General features: G+C 39.4%; 1 protein-coding gene across 4 annotated transcripts in view; it reads left to right on the top strand.

Moving 5' to 3' along the window:
* Positions 1 to 7,740: 7,740 nt before the first annotated feature.
* The window catches only part of CEP78 (centrosomal protein 78), a 31,637-nt gene continuing 14,624 nt past the window's right edge, over positions 7,741 to 24,753 (top strand). For 2 of the 4 annotated variants that reach the window (XM_054502013.2, XM_054502015.2), the window contains exons 1-9: positions 7,741 to 9,096; positions 12,514 to 12,686; positions 12,782 to 12,854; positions 14,202 to 14,305; positions 15,965 to 16,139; positions 19,178 to 19,291; positions 20,800 to 20,864; positions 21,266 to 21,377; positions 24,362 to 24,500. In XM_054502013.2, coding sequence (XP_054357988.1) covers positions 8,844 to 9,096; positions 12,514 to 12,686; positions 12,782 to 12,854; positions 14,202 to 14,305; positions 15,965 to 16,139; positions 19,178 to 19,291; positions 20,800 to 20,864; positions 21,266 to 21,377; positions 24,362 to 24,500 — 1,208 coding nt within the window. In that variant the 5' untranslated portion in view covers positions 7,741 to 8,843. The remainder of the gene's footprint in view (positions 9,097 to 12,513; positions 12,687 to 12,781; positions 12,855 to 14,201; positions 14,306 to 15,964; positions 16,140 to 19,177; positions 19,292 to 20,799; positions 20,865 to 21,265; positions 21,378 to 24,361; positions 24,501 to 24,753) is intronic. The other 2 variants (XM_054502014.2, XM_054502016.2) reach the window with 1 other exon arrangement.

Here is a 24,753-nt window from a genome sequence, read left to right on the forward strand (position 1 = left end):
ATTTCCACTTTTTGGTATTATAAATACACTTCCATGAACATCTTTGTACATGTTTTTGTGTGGACACAGGTTTTTATTTTTCTTGAGTATAAATCTAGCTGTTGAAATGATGGGTCAGGGTAAGTCTATGTTTAACATTTTGAGGGACCCTCAAACTGTCCTGCAAAATGGCTGCACCATTTTACATTTCCACCAGCAATGTATGAGGGTTTCAATATCTCTTTTTAAGACCTAGCATATGATCTATTCTGGAGAAAGTTTTATATGCACTTGAGAAGAATATTTTGCTATTGTTGGGTTGAGCATTCTATAAATGTTTGCTAGGTCTAGTTAATTTATTATGTTGTTCGAGTCTTTTATAACCTTGTTAATCTTCTGCCTACTTGATCTATCATCTATTTACAGCAGTGTATTTTTAATTTTTATTTTATTTATTTATTTAGAGACAGGGTCACATTCTGTCACTCCGGCTGGTGTGTAGTGGCAGCCTTGAACTCCTGGGCTCAAGTGATCTTCCTGCCTCAGCCTTCCTAGTAGCTAGGACTACAGGTACACACCACCACACCTGGCTTTTTTTGTTTGTTTGTTTTTAGAGATGAGATCACACTATATTGCCCAGGTTGGTCTCCAAATCCTGACCTCAAGCAACCCTCCCATCTCGGCCTTTCACATCTCTGGGATTACAGGTGTGAGCTACCATGCCTAGCCCTAACGGTAGTGTATTGATATCCTCAACTAATATTGAATTATCTATTTCATCCTTCTATTCTGTTAGTGGCCTTCATGTATTTTGGTACTATCTTATTATGTGTATATATGTTTACAATTTTTGTGTCTTCCTGATGGAGTGATCTTCTTTAATTATAAAATGTTCCTCTTTATAGCTAATAATATTTTTCATTTTAAAATCTATGTTTTTCTGGTATTAGTATAGCAATTCCAGCATTCTTATTTTGGCCATTTGCCTGATATATATTTTTTCACTCTTTTACTTAGAATATATTTGCATCTTTGAATGTAATGTGTGTCTTCTACAGATAACATATATTTTGATCTTTTAAAAAATCCAGTTTTACAATATCTGCCTTTTGATTCAATTGTTTATGCATTCACATTTAATTTTGCTATTGATATGGTAGGATTTATGTCTGTCATTTACCTTTTGTTTTCTACAGGTTTCTTTGTTGTTGTTCCTGTATTCTTCCTTTCCTGTTTCCTTTTATATTGAGTGGATATTTTCTAGTGTAACATGTAATTGTGTTAATAATCTCTAATTGTATTTCTTTAGTTAATAGTTGCCCGAAAGCTTATGGTATTCATCTTATCAGAATCTACTTTAGATTTATACTAACTTCATTCCAGTGAAATATAGAAACTGTATTCTATATGGCTCCATTCCCTCCCACCATTTTTTTTTTAAAGACAAGATCTCACTCTGTCACCCAGGTTGGAGTGCAGTGGCACAATCATGGCTCACTGCAGCCTCAACCTCCTGGGCTCAAGCAATCCTCCCACCTCCCAAGTAGCTGAGACTATAGGTGTATGCCACCATGTTGGGCTAATTTTTGTATTTTTGGAAAGACAGGGTCTCCCCATGTTGCTTAGGCTGGTCTTGAACTCCTGGGCTCAAGTGTTCTGCCTGCCTCTGCCTCCCAAAGTTCTGAGATTACAGGCATGAGCCGTGATGCCTGATGCCCTCCCACCATTTTTGCCATTATTACATTTATATATCTTACATATCCAAAAGTACATTGTTATTATTATTACTTTATATCATCTTACATCTTTTAAAGAAGCTGAGAAAAGAAAGGGGAAAAAATAAATATTTATGGAGTTCATTGGGTTAATCCATTTATTGTCATTTCTGGCTCCTTCATTTCTTCCTGTAGATTCAAGTTACAAACTGGTGTCAGTGAATTTCCCAACACTGTGATAGCAATAGTTGAATTCCCTAGTATATTTCTCTCTTTCCCCATAGAAATTCTTCCACAAGTTCAAAAAGTTTTCAAAAGTGAAAAAGCTTATACCAAGTTTGTCAAGTTTGCAAATATGTTTGAAAAGGTTATGGTAACATTGTCTAAGACACAATATTCTTCTGTGAGTTCACGCCACTTGAAATATCCATGCATACCGTAAATACAAATTATATCTGTGACAGGTTTTGGCCCATGGAGTGTGAGCAGATGTAATGCCAGCAAAGGCTTTAAATGGGCTTGCATGTTTGGGCTCACCTCTTGTGTTTAATGAGTATGGTTCAGCCACTGCATGCCCTGGGAGTTGTTGCCCCATAGTTAGACCCTGGAGTGAGATGTGTGAACAGAACTAAGACAGACCCAAAGCATGGAGCAAAACCCAGCTATCTGGGGGTCTCAAGCAGAGTCACTACAGCTAACCCACAGATTCAAGAAAAACAAATTCTTACTGTTTATATGTCATTGCATTTTGGAGTGGTTTGTTCCACAGCATTATTGCAACAGGGACTAACTTAATACATCTTCCAAATCATTATTACATAGGTTGTCACCACCATGCCTATATGTGAAGCAACTGTGTATTTAGAAATTTTGAGAATTCTTAAACTTTTGAGAATTCTTAAACTCTTGGCACCTCCTCAACATTTCATATGCTAAAGGTTTCTCCAAATAAATTTGGTAATGTGCCATAAAAACATCTTCATAAATTCTTGTTAAATATAATAATAACTTATTTCTATTCAGTTTCTCCTTGTATAAAATGTTTTTTTAAAAAATAAATCTAAAAGGATAAAAAGTTTTATAGGAATATCTTTGTAGACAGAAGTTATACATGGGGAAAATTATAATTATAAATTAAAATTATAATTAAAATGGGCATTTACTGAGTGTATAGCCTTGGTGCACCCGGTGCCTCTAAATGCCAAGTGAACAAAGGCACTTAAAAAATTCGGATCTTGCTAAAAAAAAAATACTGGATCTTGCTCTCTCGACTTGAGAGGGAAAATAAGCTGTTCTAACGTGGCGAGGGAATGCTCTTAGCTGTTTGCAACTGTCTGTGAGTTTGGGCATTGTGTTGCTATGAAGCAGCACACTGTCCACACATAGCCCTGACTACAGAAACTGCAATGTAAAAAATATAGAGAAAGAGCCAGAGAATACCTTCTCACAGAGATTCATTCATTCATTCATGAAATACTTACTAATCAGGCTGACTATGTATATAATACCATACTGAGGACTGCACAGAACACATAGATCAAACCTCTCAGAGAGTTGAGAGTCCAGAGAGGGAAATAAGACAGAGATGCCTCGTGGCAGTTTCAGATGTGTTCCACTCACTCATTTGCAAGTCCAGAAGACAGAAGGTAACCACATCTTGCTTGGATACACAGTAAAATTTTTTCAGAGAATGAGATATAAGGGTAGCAACCAGAAGAATGTATAGTATTATAGAAAGCTAGAAGGGAACAAAGATGTAGATATAATTAGACCCATGAGATACAAAAGCCTGGAAAGTTCAATGAAAGTCAGATTATGGAGGGTCTTGGATGTCAATCTTAAGAATCTGGGCTACATTCTGTTGGCAGTGCATGTCATGGAAGGTTTTGGAACAGAGGAATGGCATAAGCAAAGAACCATGGGAGGTGTAATAAGGGATATAGGGAGAGCCTGAATGTAGGAAGACATGCTATTCTCTGAAGCAATAATTTTAATTCATGTGTAAAATAATAAATGGTAAAACTGAATAATGGCAATGCAAATAGAAGGAAGGGAAGAAGAGTATGAGAGATGCTACAAAGGATAAACTGTGAAGTCTTGGTCATTGGTTGGATACATTCATTTATTCATTTAACAAATATTGTCAGGAATTGGGCTAGCTACTGGGGATGCAAGAATAAGTGGCGGGGTGTGGTGGCTCAGGCCAGGCACGGTGGCTTACACCTGTAATCCCAGCACTTTGCAAGGCTGAGGTGGGCAGATCACGAGGCCAGGAGTTTGAGACCAGCCTGGCCAACATGGTGAAACCCCATCTCTACTAAAAATACAAAAATCAGCCGAGCGTGGTGGCTTGCACCTGTAATCCCAGCTACTCGGGAGGCTGAGACAGGAGAATTGCTTGAACCCAGGAGGCAGAGGTTGCAGTGAGCCGAGATCGCCCCACTGCACTCCAGCCTGGGTGACAGAGCAAGACTCTGTCTCGGAAAAAACAAAAACAAAACAAAAACAACAGAATAAACAAAACAGACACGATTCCTTCCTCAAGGACCCTATGGTAAACATTTATTTCAAAATGAATGAGAGATAGATTGAAGGCTATCAACAAGAGTTACGTGGTATTATGAGAGCTTATGATAGGGGATGTGATAAGTCAGGGAGGGAGGAAATGCTTCCTCAACAAAGTGACACATGAGCTGAGATGAGAAGATGAGGAGGCACTAATTAGGTGCAGAATGAAGGGAAGGACATCTCACGCAGAGGGGACAGCATGGACAGTGGTTTATTGTAAGTATGCAGGCCTGAAAGGAGACTACTATAGGCTGGACTGCTGAGAATGAAAGAGACTAGGATACAAGACAAAGCTGCAGAGATCATACTCCATCATACCCTGAGGATGCAGCACCCTGGAGACTAGTGCTACTCAAAGTGTCACTGGACTATGAGATAAGGAGCTTGTTCTAGAATGTAATGCAATATACTGCTCTTTTCATGAAGAAAGTCTAAGCAGTATGTGTAGTGCATGTGTGATTTACATTCTGAATTGAGCACCTCATCTTATAAGAACAGTAACAGTTCTAAAATCAATAGCTAGTCTGTGGACTCCACATTGACTGGAGCACTATTTGAGACCATCGTGAAGTTTGTCTTTATCCCAAGAGCAAAGGGAAGTCATAGAAGGATTTGCAGAGGAGGTGGTGGTGGCTGTAGTGTGGAGCATGGATTGGAAGGCAGCTGAAGTCAAAGAAAGAAGACAAGAAAGTTTACATTTGGAACTGTTTTCCCTGGTGAAGTAAGAGGTGTCCTGTTCAGGGATGTAGAATGAAGTGTCATGGTGTATTAGTCTGTTCTCATGCTGCTAATAAAGACATACCTGAGACTGGATAATTTATAAAGGAAAGAGGTTTAATGGACTCACAGTTCCACATGGCTGGCGAGGCCTCACAATCATGGCAGAAGGCAAAGGAGAAGCAAAGGCACATCTTACATGTGGCAGGCAAGAGAGCTTGTGCAGGGGAACTCCAATTTATAAACCCATCAGGTCTCGTGAGACTTATTCACTATCACAAGAACAGTATGGGGGGAACCACCCTCATGATTCAATTATTTCCACCTGGCTCTGCCCTTGACATGTGGGGATTATTACAATTCTAGGTAAATTTGTGTGGGGACACAGCCAAACCATATCAAGGGGCAACATGAAAAGAATGAAGGAGAAGGAATTGGAACAACCACTGTGAGTAGCCATAAGGAAGGTAATGGGAAAAAGAAATGGGGACCACAGCTTATGTTGTTGGCCAGGTTGACATTGCTCTGTGCCTGGATCCATCAAACCTCACTGCTCTGGAAGCAAGTACAGAGAGGATGAATGTTAGAGATGAGCAGATGATATTAGCATTGTGGTTCTATGGAAAGGTAAGTGGGCTAGGAAGTCGGGGTATAACATTGTCTAGATTGACTGGGAGTAGAGTACAGCGAATAAGTGCTTAAATGATATCATTTACCTGTATTCTACTTAAACACTCACTCACCAGATCCCCTGACGGAGGAGAGCTCATCTCTTATACCACCCAGTAGAACGTCCCTCCCAAGTCATGCACCTGCAATGAAGCCAAGGCATTTTGTCTTGGGCCAGGTGTGAGCCTGGTTTGTCAGAGGATCCCAGAGGCGCCACAGAGAGACAGTTTTCATTCAGTGTTCAGGGAAGTGTGTGGGTGAACCCACCAGATGCTGAAAGGAGAACTGGAGCCATTCTTTTTTTGAAGCAACTATTAAGTCATAATTTAACTGAAGCAGAGAAGAGATTATCAGGCAAGCCTTGAAAGAAATCTTGCCACACTAAAAATAAGTAAGCACAGGAAACATAAATTTTAAATGAATATGTTAAATGATTATTAATATGAGGAAGACTTCTCTGAGCTGCATTCATAGGCAGTGGCCACAGGGTGCTGGCAATAGCTTGTGGGGATAATAGGGAAGAATGTTCCTACAATTAGTCATTAGTCAGCACTTTCTCTGTGCTAACACTGTGCTAGGCATAGGGAATATAAGCATGAATGAGATATGGTTCTTGCCTTCAGAGGGCTTTCAGACTCTGGAAGGAAAACCATCTAAAAAGATGTTTATCATTGGATGTTCTAAGTGTTATGCTACAGGGATGTCAGGGAGCACAGCAGTGAGGTACTAAACAAGCAAGGGAGGAGAGATGAGGGTTAGAGAAACAGGCTTTCTAGGGAAGGTGCCCCAAACCAAGGCTGGGAAAAGAGTGGAAGTTAGCCGACTAAATAAAGGAGCAACCTATGAAAAGACCCAGACAGCAACAATAGGACATCAGAAAGTTCAAGCAGTTCTGTTATCTAGAGAAGACATGCCAGGAAGAATGTAGCAAGGAGAGAGACAACAGAGATAGTCAAATTATGAAGGAGCTTGTATGTCAAGCTACGTGACATAGATCTGATACTGAGGGCAATGAGAAATCTTGGCTGTCTAGGGGGCAATTTAATGGATAAAGAGAACTATCTGTGTTAGAGTAATCCGCCTAAAGTGGGGAAGTTAAGGCTGAGCAGAAGACAAGAAAACCCAGAGAAACTGTAAAATGTCAGAAGGGGTGAAAGCTGAGGGTAGAAACCTGACGAACAGCAACATTTAGAGTGGGTATGCAAGAGAAGCCGAAGAATGAGACTGAGAAGAAGAAATTCGAGAGGTAAGGAAAAAGAAATCAGGTGGCTTCATGTGAAACAGGGAGGAGTGAGCTTTAAAAAGGTAATGGACACTACATTAATTGATGCTGGAGACTAGAAAGAAAATGGATAGAGCAACAAAGAAATCGTAAAGTTGGAAACAATTTAAATTACCATCAACAGAAAAACAGACACATTACTGTATGTTTCTACATGGAACTCCCATATAACAACAGGGAAAATAAATGAATATCTCTATATGTCGACACGGATGGACCTAGTAAAGGTAACGATAAGTAAAGTAGGAAAAGAAAATATAGAATGTTATATACTGCTTACTTACATATGTAGCAGAAATATAAAGACATACATTGCAATGATGAATACCAAGTTCAGAAGAGCAGTTATCTCAGACTCAGAGAGTAGTCGTGATTGTGAGGGTGGTTACACAAGGCTCTTCAACAGGAATGGTAATGTTTCATCTATTAAGCTGGTTTATGAATATACAAGCGTTTACTATATTAAGATTTGAGCATGTCGCACATAAAAATAATTGGTGACCATATCTCCGGAATTTTAGAGGCGCCTGCATGTGTGTGTTGGAAGTAAGCTGGAGTATCCGGAATGCAGTGGGTGGAAGAGGAATGCAATAAACACAATGTCTAAGGCTCTACCGGAGGACTATCATTGCTCTAGCAATTGGATACAAATAGAAGGAGAGGTCAATTATCTGGATTCTTCCACTTAGCTTCCACCTAACTTCCCCGTTCCTCAGTTTCCCCTTTTGTAAAGTAGAATATAATAATATATTCCTTGAGGAGATGTTAGGAGAATGAAATGATTTCATACTTAAACAGTGCTTAAAATAATCCCGAGGACATTATTTCAAATAAGTACTAGTTACAAGGGAGTTAGCCAACATCATCGTCAGTACAAAACAAACTGATTCACAGCAAACACAATAAAGCCCTGAATTCATGAAACACTCGTCAATTTGCCAGGAACCGTGTGAGATATGCAGAAACTACAGAAATTAAGGCTTATTTGTAGACATTAACACAGACATAAACGATTTAATGACCGCAGTTTACGTTCAATCAGCCATTCCTACATCCCTTGAGTGCAGTCTCTGTGCTGGCTGGACACTGCAAGCAAAGACACATTCCTCAGATGTTTAGACTATTTTTTTAAAGTGCGTTATTACATCCACATTTCACTTTTTCTTTTCTTTTTTTCTTTTTTTGAGACGGAATTTCGCTCTTGTCGCCCAGGCTGGAGTGCAACGGCAAGATCTCGGCTCACTGCAGCCTCCGCCTCCCGGGTTCTAGCGATTTTCCTTCCTCAGCCTCCCGAGTAGCTAGGATTACAGGCGCCCGCCACCATGCCCGGCTAATGTTTGTATTTTTAATTGAGACGGGGTTTCGCCATGTTGGCCAGGCTGGTCTCGAACTCCTGACCTCAGATGATCCGCTCGCCTCCGCCTCACAGAGTGCTGGGATTACAGGCGTGGGCCACCGCGCCCGACCACACATTTCACTTTTATTCGGATCGATCAGTAAACTCGCAAACCCTCAAACTCTCCTGATCACCATCTCAGGTAGCAGCGAACTCCCCCGTCCTCAGGAGGCGGGACCTGCGTGCGGACGCATAGCGAGCACGTTGACGTCATGGCGCACCGTCCGCGGCACCGCCCACCGGCTTGAATCCCGGCGCCTCAGAGGACTGTGAGGCGGGCGCTAACTGCTTGGGCCGCGGGGCGGGAGGCAGCGCGGGAGCGGGGCGTTGAGGGGCCGGCCTAGCTTAGGGTTCTGGCCTTGCGTCTTCCGACCGAATTGCCGCTCCTGAGCCCGGTGCGGGGCTGCTGCCATCGCCTGGCCGTGGGTGCCGGAGCGGCCGGGCTGCTACTCAGGGTTCTTGGGTGGGCGCGGGCGGCGTCTCCGCGGCGTGCATCCCCCGAGGCCACCCTCGGGCCATGATCGACTCCGTGAAGCTGCGCCGCGACAGCGCGGCGGACTTCTTCTCCCACTACGAGTACCTGTGCGCCCTGCAGGACTCGGTGCCGCTGCCCGCCGTGCGCGCCTGTCTCCGGGAGGGCGTGCTGGATTTCAACGCCGACCGCCTCCGCGGGGTGGACTGGGCGCCTCTGCTGAGCACCCTCAAGATCAATAAAGACCTGCCCTTGATCTCCATCAAGAGCTTCTTCCAGCCCTGGCTGGGGGACACAGGTTTGTAGTTCCCGCCTCCAGGGCCCCTCAGTCGGTGCGGCGAAGTGGGTTTTTAGGTGAGTGGTGTCCATTGCCGGGGTATGTGTGCAATAGACGGGGTGTGCGGCCTGGACACTCACGAGCTAGGTGAGTGGCTTACGGTCTCTAGGGCTTCAGTGTGCTCATCCGTAACATGGGCTTAATAACGAGACCCAGGTTATGTGCGCCTTCGCAAGGATTCCCTGCGCTGCTGATGCCTGCAGAGCTCTTAGCACAGTTTGGGACGTCATTAAACATTTGACAGATGTTACCTATTTTATTGAATGACTTTGATTGCCTGATAGAGAACTAAGGAGGTAGGAAATTAATACATGTCAGCCTTTGTCTTTTTTTTTTTTTTTTGAGACACTATTTCACTCTGTCGCCCAGGCTGGAATGCAGTGGCGAGATCTCGGCTCACTGCAACCTCCGCCTCCCGGGTTCAAGTGATTCTCCTGCCTCAACCTCCCGAGTAGCTGGGATTACAGGCGCGCGCCACCATGCCCGGCTAATTTTTGTATTTTTAGTAGAGGTGTGGTTTTGCCATGTTAGCCAGGCTGGTCTCGAACTGCAGACCTCAGGTGATCCGCCCGCCTCGGCCTTCCAAAGTGCTGGGATTACAGGCGTGAGCCACCGCGCCCGGCCTGTCTTCATTTTTTAAGGTGTATATGAGAAGTTTGTAAAGTGCTTTACAAATATAAGCCATTTGTAAATGTACAGTGGTATAATTAGGGATCCAGACTCTCTGATTATTCGGAAAATATGTTAGGTCAACCATGATACATAACAAAATGCTGTTATTCCTTTGAGCACTTAGCATTTTGTACATAATGGAGGCAGCTTCCTATAGAAGCTATCTAGGTAACAGGAGGGAATAGTTTGTGCAAAAGTTTTGGAAATAGGAGAGAGTATGCAAGCTGAGTTACAGGACTGGAATTTAGGGTTTGAGAAAGAGCAGAGTTGAGGCTGGAAACCTTGTGGGGGCCAAACAGGGAGGGTCCTCGTTTGTCCTGTCGTAGAGTTGGATGTTTATCCTGAAGGTTTTGGGAAACCGCTGTAGGATGATGAGATGGAATTTCCATAGGAGCTCAGTCTAGTCTCCATATGGAAGGCAAATTAAAATTGGAAGGATGGTGAATTGTAATCTGATGGCCCAAACTAAGGTATAGAAAAGAAGGGCTGGGGCCGGGCACCGTGGTTCACGCCTGTAATCCCAGCCCTTTGGGAGGCCAAGGGTGGGGGGGGGGTGGATCACCTGAGGTCAGGAGTTCGAGACCAGCCTCACCAACATGGTGAAACCCCATCTGTACTAAAAATACAAAAAAAAAAAAAAAAAAAATTAGCCGGGCGTGGTGGCGGGTGCCTGTAATCCCAGCTACTCGGGAGGCTGAGGCACAAGAATCGCTTGAACCCAGAAGGTGGAGGTTGCAGTGAGCTGAGATTGCACCGTTGCACTCCAGCCTGGGCAACAAGAGCAAAACTCTGTCTCAAAAAAAAAAAAAAAAGGAAAGAAAAGAAGGGTAGGATTTCAGATATCTAAGAGAATGGATGGGGCCTGGTGACCAGTTAGAAGAGGAGGGCAGCAAGTATGGGTGACAGTTTACAGCAGCGTCTGTAAGTGAAACACAGCAGCGTCTTTCCATGACACACAGCCGAGTTAACTCGAATGAGATTGGGGGTGGGAAGAGGATCTCAGTTTGTCTTTAATGTTTTAAGAGGGGCCTGTGGGGCATCCAAACGTGTCTGCTAGGCAGATCTGGGCCCAAGATTTAGGCTTTGTGGGAGGACAGATATTTGAAGGCATGGGAGGGACCTAGATTACCCACAAAGGAGATCCAGATAATTGTAGGTCTGAAAGGTGTTTTTTAAGTGGATATGGACGTGAATATGTTTATAAGCTGAGAGAAAGAGGGAGGGTGTGCAATCTGGGAGAGGAAATGATTGTTGATGTATTTAAAAACAACCTGACCACTTGTCGTGTGCCCGGCCCTTTTCTAGGCTCTGGGGTTAACACCATCTCTTCTGCAAGGACAGTTCAACACATCTGCTTCTGAAAAAAAGTCAGATTATTCTCTACATCTCATTCAGGTGCAGGAACTGTTCTGTACCTCTGAATGGACTTTACTTAACCAAAATAATAACAGGAACCAGGCCAGGTGCGGTGGCTCACACGGGTAATCCTAACACTTTGGGAGGCCAGGAGTTTGTGACTGGCCTGGGCAACATAGTGAGACTCCTGTCTCTACAAAAAGTAAAAAATATTATCTGGGCTGGTGGATCTCTTGAGTCCGGGAGGTTGAGGCTGCAGTGAGCCATGATTTTGCCACTGTACTCCAGCCTGGGTGACAGAGCAAGACACTGTCTATGACCCTCCTCCCACAAAAAATAAAAAAACCAGGAACCAAAATAAATTAAAGATGGGAGGGACCTCAGAGTCAAGGCTAGCCTACTAGATCTTGCCTAATATTTTGCACTGAATGTAAGAAAAATGTATTACAGACCATTCTCATCAGATATTCTTCACTGAACCTTCTTTATCTCTTACATCCAGTGGGTCTAGGTTGTAGATTTTAACCTCCTACATATTGCTTGTCCATCCTTAATTACATTTTGCCTGGACTATTGCAGACGCTCGTAGCTAGTTTTGCTGCCCCTGAGCTTGGTTTTTCTCAGTTCATCTGCCTGCTTTGGTTCAAGTGATCTTTCGAAAAGGAAAAGACATGCTTAAAGTGGCATGCCCACGCAGGACCAGTGTGTATTGGTTGCTTGCGTTCTGCACAGAGGCGCTGAAATCCCAGCTGTGTTCTTTTAAGCCTCCTGGGGTTAGTTGGTCTTGAGGAAGGGGAGCTTTTTCTCATTTCCTTTATCTCTTTGATACTCCAACAGTGAGGTACATTTTTCTAACCTGCTAGGGGTATCCTTAATGTGTCAGTGGTAGCCCTGGTCCTCATCACCTGTGAGGTAAAAGTTAACTCTCCCAGGCTTGCTTCTCCCTGCCTCTTTGTAAATTTCTGACTCTTCCCACTACAGCTCTGGGCTTTAGTCAGATCCACCTGCAGTTTTCCAGTGCCCGGCAGGTGTCAGGCTTAGATGCTTTTGCTCTTGCTGCTCCCTCTGGTTAATGCATCACCCACTCTCACCCCATGTTGTCATTCTCATCTTTCTAGATTCAGCTTCAGGATTATCTTGAAGCCATCCTTTCGGTGCAACTTCTTTGCTTCCATAAGAACCTCTATGTATGTAGTTTGGTATATCTCATGTGGCTTGAGTTTACATGTGTCTGTGCTTAAGAGGGCTTTAAAGGACATGGCTCATTTCTGTGTCTTAGCACAGAGCAGATGTTTTTGAATGATGCATTGCATGATTGAAGTCGCTAACTTTCTTTTATCTTTGTTTTAGGTTCTGACATAAATAAATTTTGCAGAAGTCGTGTTCCTGCGATAAGATACAAAGATGTGACCTTCCAGTTGTGTAAAGCTCTTAAAGGCTGTTTAAGTATATCAAGTGTGCTAAAGAACCTGGAGCTAAATGGACTAATTCTGAGAGAGAGGGATTTAACTCTTCTAGCAAAGGTAAGCTTTGTCTCATTTGGCCTGTAGACATTTGATAGTTGCTTTTAGAGGAAAAAAACCTCAATAACATTTTTAACTTTTCCCCCTCATTAAAGGGATTGAATAAATCGGCTTCTTTGGTGCACCTGTCTCTTGCAAATTGTCCAATTGGAGATGGAGGTTTAGAAAGTGAGTTTAAATCTCATTTAACTCTTGTCCTATCAGGCTGGTTTCATGTTTCCCTACATGCCATGTTAATTCCTGTCTGTACCTTTTTCTTACTACTGCCTCATGTGCTTGTTCAAACCTTGGTCCAGTCTCAAGTCTACCATGAAAGCTTGGCATGCTGAATATAATCTGAACTAACTTTACTTAAGTTTGTGTTAAACCACAGACCACACAAATATATACCATCTGGTATTCTCTGTTTTTTGTGTTTGTTCATCTTTCAGAGTTTTTCTTCAAGAAATATTTATGGGAAGGAAATAGCAAGATGTAAAGAGGCTGGGCACAGTGGCTCATGCCTGTAATCCCAGCAATTTGGGAGGCCGATGTGGGCAGATCATGAGGTCAGGAGATTGAGACTGTCCTGGCTAACATGGTGAAACCCGTCTCTACTAAAAAAATACAAAAAAATTCACCAGGCGTGGTGGCGGGTGCCTGTAGTCTCAGCCACTCGGGAGGCTGAGGCAGGAGAATGGTGTGAACCTGGCAGGCAGAGGTTGCAGTGAGCCAAGATCACACCACTGCACTCCAGCCTGGGCGATAGAGCAAGACTCCGTCTCAAAAAAAAAAAGATGTAAAGAGAAAAATCATCATTACTTTAAATAGTTAAAATATATATACAATCAATTTTAATGCACTGTGGTATGTTCCAAAATAGGAAATATAAGCAAAGTGCTGTATAGGAGCATATAAAAGGCTGACAGACTTGGGGGGAAGGGGTTGGGATCATGGAAATAATCACAGAAGGTGACTGTTGGTTGGGATCCTGAAGTCTTGACTTGTGTTCGTTGTGTGGAATAGTGGTCTGGAGGGGTAAGGAAACCTGCATTTCAATTTGAGGGAGCAGAGAGTTAAAAGGCCTCTGTCTTCTATTGTTCTAGTACATTAGGTGCTCTAGTATAACACCTAATAAAATTCTGGGTTTATAGTTGACACTGAATTGTTGGTTGATAACAGATTGAGGTCTGCTCTTGGAAATGAAAATAGGAAGAGTTTTATGTTTTTTATGTTTTTCTTTCAGATGTCTCAAAAAGTATATAGAACTGTACTGTGGTCGGGAGTAAGGTTGCAATGTTCAGTCTATTCAATTTTGGCATCTAAATAGAATTGAACTATTGCAATAAACTGGAGTAACTCTTTGTTACTGACATATTTTAGAATGTACCAATCAGTTGCTTAGGTAGATTGTAAATAGTGATTTTAAGAATACAACTATAAAATAGAAAAGATATAAGAAGAGCAAATAAATCAAGATTGACTAGGTTGTATACACTCTTCATCTTACTGTATGTGGTTTTTTTTCCATTTTAGTTATTTGTCAAGGTATAAAGAGCTCTATCACTCTTAAGACAGTCAACTTCACAGGATGTAATCTGACATGGCAGGGAGCAGATCACATGGCCAAGATCTTAAAGGTAACTTTATGTTCCAACTTTCATGAAAATGTGTTATATGATTGCCACACATTAATATTTTGATACAAGACAGCAGTTATTTTTGTCTTTTGATACATACGGGCATTGCAGTTTTCGTTTTGTTTAAAGAATGTGACCAATTTTCAGCCTGGGGTTCTACCATTTAGTAAAGGTAGTATGCTTAATCTTAGAAATAGGAGACCTAAAATATAATAATTAGGTTTTTCTGTAAATATGGTTTGTAAAACAGTAATTTTAAAGGTGCCTTAACAACTTTATAGTGGTTATTACTACTGTATTTGGGATAAAATTACATAATAATGTGACATGAAGCCTTTTTAGTAATTTGATGGTATAGATCGGGGTAGTCAAACTATGGCCTGTGGACCAAATCTAGCCTATCACCTATTTTTGTAAATAAAGTTTTGAAACATAGTCATGCCCATTTGTTTACATATTAACTATTGCTACACCCTACACTAGGAGAGTTGAGTAGTTGCAAAAGAAACTATATGACCCACAAAGCTGAAAATGTTTATTTTGCGGTCTTTACAGCACAAGCCCACTCTCCGTGGGATAGATAATGGTTACGCATGTGGATTCTGAAGCCAGATGGCCTAGGCTAAAACCCGAGCTCTCTCCCATTTAATAACTTGTGACCATGGGCAAATTAGTTAACTGCTCTGTTCCTTAGTTTTCTCATCCATAAAATGTGTATAATAAGAAAACCTACTGTGTCTGTCATTCTTAGGATTTAATGAACTAATGTGTATAAAATAGTGCCTGGCTATCTAAGTGTTTGCTGTTATTTCCTCTTATTGCTTTTATACTGTTATTATGAATAGCAAATGACACCGACAATTTTCATTTGACAGAGTCATAGGAGCTTTGAATCTTTTGTTTCAGAATGTAATAAGATTTTTTTCTCTTAAAATCAGTGTTCGCTGTTACCAAAATTTACTTTATGGATATAGAGAAGTGATTATGTCTGTAAGATAATACCTGTGGTTAAAACTCAAACCACCAATTTCCAAAGGCATATCAACCTTGCTTTGTATGTTCTAGGCCTCTAAATTTGGTGTGCATACCCTAAGAAATATGTGAGATCCCTTGGGTTAGGAGAAGAAAATATTAACCTCTGTATTTTTATATCATTTAAAAAATATCTATTGTTTCTGTTTGATTTGTAATATACATAAAATATGTATATAGAACTTCCTGTATATAGTTTATTAATAAATAACTTACATGTTAAATGTTTACTTGTGGGATGTCCAGTCAAGCGTTTAGAGGCCACTGGAGGACAGAATGATATGATTTAGAGGCTCAACAATGATAGAATTTAGAACCAGTACCTTCACTTGGCATATAAAGAAAATAAAATTCTTAGAAGTTAACTAAGTTGTCAGTTTACATAAGCAATCAGTAACAGGTCATTAGTGGTTAGGGTCACACAGCTAGTCAGTGACAGACCAGGATCTGGGTCACTGGACTCCTTACTCAAAATCTACTATTTAATCAATCTCTCAGATTAACCCACCTGGCATATGTACCTGGTGTGTGTGTAAAGCTCTGATGTAATCAGCTGTACTTAGTTCCTTTTAGTGTTCCTATCTCTTTATCCAAGTGTATTAATTTCATCTTATTAAATCTTTGAAGTATCAGACCATGAGAAGGCATGAAGAAACCTGGGCTGAGAGTCTTCGCTATAGGAGACCTGATCTTGACTGTATGGCTGGCTTAAGACGTATCACACTGAATTGCAACACACTCATTGGTGACCTAGGTGCAAGTGCTTTTGCAGACTCTCTCAGTGAGGATTTATGGCTGAGAGGTAAGTTAAATGAACTTGTAAGATGGAAAATATTGAATTTTTTGATATTAAATATGCTTAACTCTTGGCACAGTAATGTTGTTCTAAGGTTTTTTAAAAAGCCTCTTTTTTCTAATAGGTTTTATTTTGTTTTTAAACCTTTATAAAAGTTACATATATTCTTTATAGAAAATACCAAGTAACAAAAAACAATAGTACATATCATCTCAATGCCTAGAGATAAACTTCATTTTGGTGTATACACTTTCAGTATTGTTTTTTCCTGCAGATACATTTGTGTGCTTAGAGTTACAAGAACAGAACTATAGTGCACTTACCATTTTGTATCACTGCTTTTTTTATTTAATGATGTATCATGTAGTACTCTATTACATTGAGGCATAATAGTTTAATTCCCTACTATTTGATATTTAGGCAGTTTGTGCTTTTCCCCTGTTATAAACAACTCTGTAGTAAACTCCTTATGTATACATCTCTGTGTCCATTGAAGGTACTTTTTTTTTTTTTTTTTTTGAGACAGGGTCTTTCTCTGTTGCCCAGGCTGGAGTGCAATGGCGTAATCATACCGCACTGTAGCCTTAAACTCCTGGCTCAAGTATCCTCCCACTTTACCCCCCGAGTAGCTGGGACTACAGGTGCACACCACCACGCCAGGCTAATTTTTGTGGAGACAGGGTCTTGCTGTGTTGCCCAGGCTGGTTTCAAACTCCTGGGCCCAAACAGTTCTCTTGCCTTGGCCTCCCAAAGTGCTGGGATTCCAGGCATGAGCCACTGTGCCCAGCCTGAAGTTACTCCTGTAGGATAAATTACTAAAGTTGAGTAACTCAGTATAATATATTTCTTAAAGACTTTTGATACATGTCACCAAATTGCCTTCCAGAAATGCTGTGCCATATTATAGTCTCATAAATGCTGGATGTGTCTATTTTAAAACCTTAAACTTTACAAAAATGAGAGCTCCCCTGCTTTTTCTTTTTTAATGCAAGTGGGGTTGGTCTCTGAATTTTATAACTTTTTCACTCAGTCTAGCATATCTTAAATCAATAAGTTTACATTTACCATATCATTTTTAGTGACTCTTCAGGGTTCCATTATGTTAATATGCAATAGTACACTTGGCTTATCCATTCCTATTAGATATATAAGCTATTTCCAGTTTTTCATTGTTATAAACAGTACTTTGATACGTGTTGTTGCCTGTGTCTCTTATAATTTCCTTCTGGTAAATTCTTAGAAGGAGAGTTGCTGTGCTAACAGAGTCTGCACATTTTAAAGGTTTTTTTAAAATGTGACCTTCATCAATCTGATAGAAGCATAATCACGTTTAATTGTTTTAGTTTATATTCATTTGATTTACTAGTAAGATTTACTGGCTATTTTTATTAATTTGGCTAGTTGGATAATTACATCCTATGCTCATTCTTCTGCAGCAAGAGTTTGTAAAGGTTTTACCATATTCTATCAGATCCATATATCTGACTTATTTCTGTGTGTCTTGTGGTGTCTTAGTCAGTTAGGGCTTCATAGAATACTCTATATTATATATAGTATATATTATATAACTCCGTTATAGTAGCATATAACAGAATTATATTCTGGGTGGCTTAAAGAGACGACATTCATTTCTCACAGTTCTGGAGTCCGAGAAGCCCAAGATCCAGATGCCAGTAGATAGGTGTCAGGTGAGGGCATTCTCCCTAGCTTATGGAAGGCTTTTATATCCTTGAATGGTGGCGAGAGAGAACTCTAGTCTCTTTTTTTTCTTGTAAGGGCACTAATCCCATGATGGCTCCACTCTCAAGACCTCAACTAAACCTACTTACCTCTCAAAGGCCCCACTTCCTAATACTACTACCCTGTTGGGGATTAGGGTTTCAATATACATTTTTGGGGAATACAGACATGTAGTCGATAAAATGAGGTTCTGAAAGACTTCAGTTATTTTAATGTAATGGTATACACGTGCTTTTGCTCTGATGTAATCTTTTTTTATACCTGTATTTTTGTGATAATCCTTTTGAGTTTAAATGAGTAGACTGTTCAGCCTCAGTATTACTAGTATTCATGAGCATTTGTTTAGTTCTTTGACCTTTTACTTGAGGGAGAGTTCTTGACCATTATTTTTTCATGATAGGTTTTTAGTATATAATCTCTATCATCTCTATTCACACATTCTTTGGATTCATTATTTCTATCTCCTTAGAGTTCTTTCTTTGTCATTTTTATTCTAAAACTAACAGTTCTTACATTTTTGTATTTTCTTTTCCCTTTTTTAATGTAATTTTTTGAGAGTCACTTTGAGTTTGAATTTGAATTTGATGATGAATGTAGTGCAATTTCTGAGCTCCACCCAGTTTTTGCCTATGAGGTTTGCACTGCCACTAGCATCCTTGTTAATTATGAACAAATATTCGTTCTGTGATGTTTTATGTAGAGTTATTTTTCAACTCTGTAATTGTAAAATATGTTGGGTAATTTATTGGTACTAAAGAGAGGGTAATCATGACACATCTATGAAGAGGGTTTCTTTTTTGTACTATGTGTGTGCATATGGTTTTCTATTTTTATTTTTCCAATACCCAAGATTAAAAACTGGCCATGAGTAGTCTTGGGCAGGAGTCTTCCAGGCATGAATAAGTGGGAGTTGTCTGTATGTTAAATCTGTATAGAATTGGCCGGGCGAGGTGGCTCACGCCTGTAATCCAAGCACTTTGGGAGGCCGAGGCAGGCGGGTCACAAGGTCAGGAGATCGAGACCATCCTGGCTAACATGGTGAAACCCTGTCTCTACTGAAAATACAAAAAAATTAGCCATGTGTAGTGGCGGGCACCTGTAGTCCCAGCTACTCAGGAGGCTGAGGCAGGAGAATGGCGTGAACCCGGGAGGCGGAGCTTGCAGTGAGCGGAGAGATAGTGCCGCTGCACTCCAGCCTGGGTGATAGAGTGAGACTCTGTCTCAAAAAAAAAAAAACAAAAAAACAACAAAAAAAAACCCATCTGTATAGAATTAGCAAGTGACCCTTTGTCTTTCATCGAAAGCTCTTGACCTGCAACAGTGTGGCCTCACCAATGAAGGAGCAAAGGCTTTGCTAGAGGCCCTTGAAACCAATACAACTCTGGTCGTTCTGGATATAAGAAAAAATCCACTCATTGGTATGTCGCTACAATATTTTTTATTGACTAACAAATAGCAAAAGAAAAAGAATTTCTCATGTATTGACAGTTTCGAAAACTTAATGTGTTTCCTTCCCTAATCTTACACTTTTGTAACCTTGCACTTTCTTATGTTTTTAGTAGATAATTTACTGATGAAAAGAGTTATACTTAAATTGCTCTTGGCTGCTACTCTGAATAGGAGTGAACCTAGATAATAAATCTGCTTCCACCAAGTGCATTATTTTCTTCTTGTGGAACTTCTGAATTCTTGGAAATAGTATTTCATTCATTTGTTGATTTGACAAGTAATTTTTGAATACTTCTATCTGCTAGATACTGGTTTAGGCACTAAACATATAGCAGTAAACCAGCTAGACAAATTCTTGGTCTCATAGAGCTTACATTCTAGTTGGGGAGTTATAGGTAATGTAATTTAGATAGTAGGAAGTGCAAAAATACCTTAAGGTAAGAAGACAGATGGGGGCAGGTGGGACTATATTAGATAGGTTTGTTAGGGGACAGCTTCACTAAAAAAGTGACATTTGAGCAGAGACCTGATTAGGAGAGGAACAAGCCGTGGAAGATGCAGATAAAGTACCTTCCAGGATGAGGAAGCAATGAATATGTAGGTACATAGGTGGCAGGGTGGATGGAGTATTTAAGGAAAAGCAAGAAGGCCAACATGGTTGGCGCACTGAGTGATGAAGAGCCTGGTATGCTACAAAGTCAGACAACTAGCCAGGGGCCTGATCTTGTAAGGTTTGAAGGTCACAGTAAGGACTTAGATAATTCTAAATGAGCTGAAAACCATGGGAGGATTTTGAGCTGGTAAGGATTATATTCCAAGTAGTAATTCAATCAGACGACTTGGTGTGGAGAATACACTTGTAGGGGGCTATAAAAGGGAAAGAGGGAGGCCAGTTAGGAGACTCACACTGGTCCAAGTTAGAGATGGCTATGGCTTCGCTTAGGGTGGAAGGTTGGAGGTGGTAAAAAGTAGTTGAAGCAAGGTGTAGCTAACAAGACTTGTGGGTTATAAAGGAAATAGTAATTTTTTTAAAAAGTCCTAGGTGATTTTGCATACAACTGGGTGGTACTGTTTATAGAGAAAAGGAGGCTGTGGAGAAGAGCAGCTTTGGGAGCACATCATGACTTTGATTTGGGTATATTAGGTGCCTTTTAAGCATCTAAGTATCTGGACAGTGTTTAGGCTTTTGATTTCCTATTTAGAGGTATCTAAAGCTACTTTAGTTCCAAAGTGTTTACATTTGATCTTTGCTGCTGCCAAAATGGTAGCCATTAGGGACAATATGCGTGTAGGAATACTTTGTTTTTGAGGAAGAAGTTAGAACACTCAAAGGGGGAAAAGGTATATAATTACATTATATGGAATTCATATTTAATTTCATGGGAAAAAGCAATAATTGGTTGGCTTTTGTTTTTAAATGGGAATAGCCACTCATTGGGAAATAATTACTATAATTTCAATTTTTATTTTACTTTAGATCATTCTATGATGAAAGCAGTTATCAAAAAAGTTCTCCAAAATGGAAGGAGTGCCAAATCAGAGGTATATCATGTTTTATTTCTCCAGAAAGAATTCTTATTTAATTGCTTTTCTTCTGGGATCTCACTGTACTGCCCAGCCTGGCCTCAAACTTCTGAGCTCCAGTGATCTTCCCCCTTCCCAGCTTCCTAGGTAGCTAGGACTGTAGGTATATATCATTGTGCCCAGCTTTTCGTCTGTTTTTAACAAAATGAAACTGTTAAGGTACTTTTCTGCCATCTTAAATTTACAGTCAAATCAAATGTCTTTTCTGTTTTTGTAAATACCGTATGATTCTTTAATTTTGGGTCCCAGAACTGCTGATTGCAAAGCTTTTATTAGAGTATCTTAACAATTTCCATTTAAGATGTAGCCCTCATAAATGATCTGTAACTGAAATGTAGTGTTTATTCTCTCTCTTTTAGTACCAATGGATAACTTCTCCATCAGTGAAGGAACCGTCCAAAACTGCTAAACAGAAAAAGAGAACTATAATTCTAGGAAGTGGTCACAAAGGAAAAGCTACTATTAGAATTGGTAACCTTTTCTGTCTTGGCTTTTTAGTGCTACTAGTGTTCTAGTGTGTTAAAATTAAAATCTCTTCTCATTTATGATATTGACAGTAACAACCAATATTGACTCCGTGCATATTATGAGGACTGTAATTGTTCTGATAAGATTATGAGAATTTATGGAATGTAGAAATAGTAAATGAATCATTAGGAAAAGGATGCTAGTGCTTCCATTTAAAAAATTACCCTTATTTGTTTTTCATACAATATTCATCATTTTGGATATGTTTTCTGATTCATGATTACTTTTGATACTTTGCAATTGAAATTTGGGATGCACTTTGATGACAGTTTTAGCAGTGCTTTTGTATGATTTTGTTGTCGTTGTTGTTAATGAAGAATTATCCTTTCTTACTATAGAAAACAAAATTTCTTCCCAGTTCCATTTTTTTCCCCTTGTTTCCTCCTCCTTCCTTGCAAATTCTTACCCAAAGTTGTTGAATCTGGTAGCACCTTGCTGCTTTCAATGATGAAATAACCTTAAAATGTATGTAATCCTTATAAAACAATACTGCAGGTAAGTTTGTTACCCAGAGATGGAACATTTTAGACAAACATTCCCTAAATGTTTGCTATTTATGGTTTATTTAATCTGCCAAATAATAGTCTAGAATTTTGAAATTGTCTATAATTTTGTGACCAAGAATAATGAAAAAAAAGACTTTATAAACTGTTTATCAGCTAATGGCATAAATTTCACATTCTGAATACATAAATTTGGTATAATCTAGTTCTACTGATATTTTTATATTTTTTTTTAAAGAGTCTTTAACTTTTGTAGAACACATTATCTTAAGTCATAAGTGGCCTTTTTTTACTTATAAGAATGAGTGACAGTGGAATAAGTTAAGCCAAATCTAATATGAAAGTGACCTTTTCTTGTAAGTAACTTTGAATTTTGAAACAGTAAAACCATGAAGACTACTACAGAGAAAAAAATTAATGTTTTTATGTTTATAATCTGCCAATTTCCCAGAAAAAGGTTTGTGGTGACTTTAGTTACATACCCTGTACATTAAGATCACCAAACAATTAACACCAGATAATCTTTTATTTGGATGCTACTTTAAATTTTTTAAAGATATCACTTGACTTAATATCACTGAACTGTACACTTAAAAATGGCTAGGATATAAAGCAATTTAACATAAAATATAAAATATTAGAAATGCTATAATTTTAGTAGCTAGTGGTATATAATTGGACATCATTGAATGAGAATAAAAAACAAAAATCTTTTTTCTTAGCATGATTAAAGAAATTGGAAATGTGACTGAAGTTTACAAGCTCACTGAGCTATTTTAAGAGTAACTTTATTTCTCGGGCTTTTTTTGTATTTGCCTCAGTGATTTGGAGACACAGAGGTAAGCCAAATCAGTGTCTGGCTGTATATTTAATAGTTAGGTGTCAGTGAGTATAGGGGTTATATAATTTATGTAAATTATGTCACATTCATATTGCAATTACGTGTGCAGACAGAAGATAGGAAACTTTATAATTTTTTTCATCTGACAAGTAAATTAGTTTGGTTTTAATTAAAATTTATATTTGCGGCTGGGCACGGTGGCTCAGGCCTGTAATCCCAGCACTTTGGGAGGCCGAGGCGGGTGGATTGCCTGAGCTCAGGAGTTGGAGACCAGCCTGGGCAACACAGTAAAACCTTGTCTCTACTAAAATACAAAAAATTAGCTGGGCATGGTGGCGTGCACCTGTAATCCAAGCTCCTCAGAAGGCTAAGGCAGAAGAATTGCTTGAACCTGGGAGGCGGAGGTTGCAGTGAGCCAAGATTGTGCCACTGCACTCCAGCCTGGGCAACAGAGCGAGACTCTGTCTCCAAAGAAAAAAAAAATTTATATTTGCATTACTTTCTACACATACCACAAACAATACACAGTAACTTTTTTTTAGGATAATTATATTAAAAACAGCATACAATGAACTGAGCTCCTATATATTTATAAGAGGCATGTAAATTTATCCAGAGAAATTGCACAGCACAATGTGGTGATTATCAATAAGTTACACTATGAGAAATATTTGTCTCGTATTACCACATACACGTTCTTGTAGATGCTGTCCTAAAGCTGCTAAAGTAGATCTTACATAGTAAAATAGATTGGAAAGATAAATATAACCATTTTAATAAACTTATATTATTTGTTCTCAGCGATATCAGAAACAATTATATATTTAAATGTGAATTTTATTAATATTAATAGGTAGGTCTAGCTTTTGCTACCAAATATTTCATTAAAAAAACTTGACTCTTTAAACTGAAATGTAGGATAAGACTTTACACTTCGTTCTGTTATCCAGTAGGTTTCGTTTCCTTTGTGTTCTATAAAAGCAAATGAACACTGAAGGTGGACAGACTTATAGGCGGCAACATTGGCTCACCTACTACCCAGCTACCTTCAGTCTTACAACTTGGATAGTTTTTACATGATAAAATTAATCTCAAATTGAAATTTTTTTCCAATTTAGAAGGTTCTGTTTGGTAGGAGTCATCGGTGTATCTATGTTCTGTCCTTGAGACTCAGGAATGCCAAAAATATTCTGAGATTTAATAACTTAAAATTTCTGCATAATGCATAATGAAATGTATCACATATAATCTTTCATTCTTTGGGTTACATGTTTTATTTACCTTTGCGTGCTCTGCATATCTCATATATTCAACTTATATTTTAGTTAAAGTGATAACTTGTTACTCTAGATAATTTATATTTTTATATATTTATTACTTATATTTAAATATATTAAAAAATATATTTATTCTTATATTTATTACTGGCCTATGTAAAAAGGTATTTACAAATTGATCCTGATTTAATGGACTTGGTGTCATTGTCAGGTGCCCATTTGTATTATTTTAAGAGTATGCACATGTGCCTATTCATCTGTAGACCTTTGGTGCATCTTGATTCTTTCTTTTTAACACTTCTCAAGTAGGATTGGCCACAAAGAAACCTGTAAGTAGTGGCAGAAAACACTCCCTTGGTAAAGAATATTATGCGCCCGCACCTCTACCACCTGGTGTGTCTGGTTTCTTGCCATGGCGTACTGCAGAACGTGCAAAAAGACACAGGTAGGGTATTTTTATTTCCTATCTTTTAGGATAAAAATGGGATTCAAAATTCTTTATTTTGGAGCTTCTATTATGTGAGAGTTCTCTGCTTATGTCTATAGGGTAAAAATGACTCATGTGGCTTCTGCCTCATGAATCCTTTAAGGAAGAAAAACAAAAAATAATCCTAAGTAGGGTTTCAAGTTATTAAGTGTCACAGCAAGCTGTATCCCTGTGGGAGTCCAAAGGAAACTGAAATTATCTCCAATTGTGC

This window comes from Pongo pygmaeus, chromosome 13, assembly GCF_028885625.2.
Source record: "Pongo pygmaeus isolate AG05252 chromosome 13, NHGRI_mPonPyg2-v2.0_pri, whole genome shotgun sequence".
Classification (NCBI taxonomy): Eukaryota; Metazoa; Chordata; class Mammalia; order Primates; family Hominidae; genus Pongo; species Pongo pygmaeus.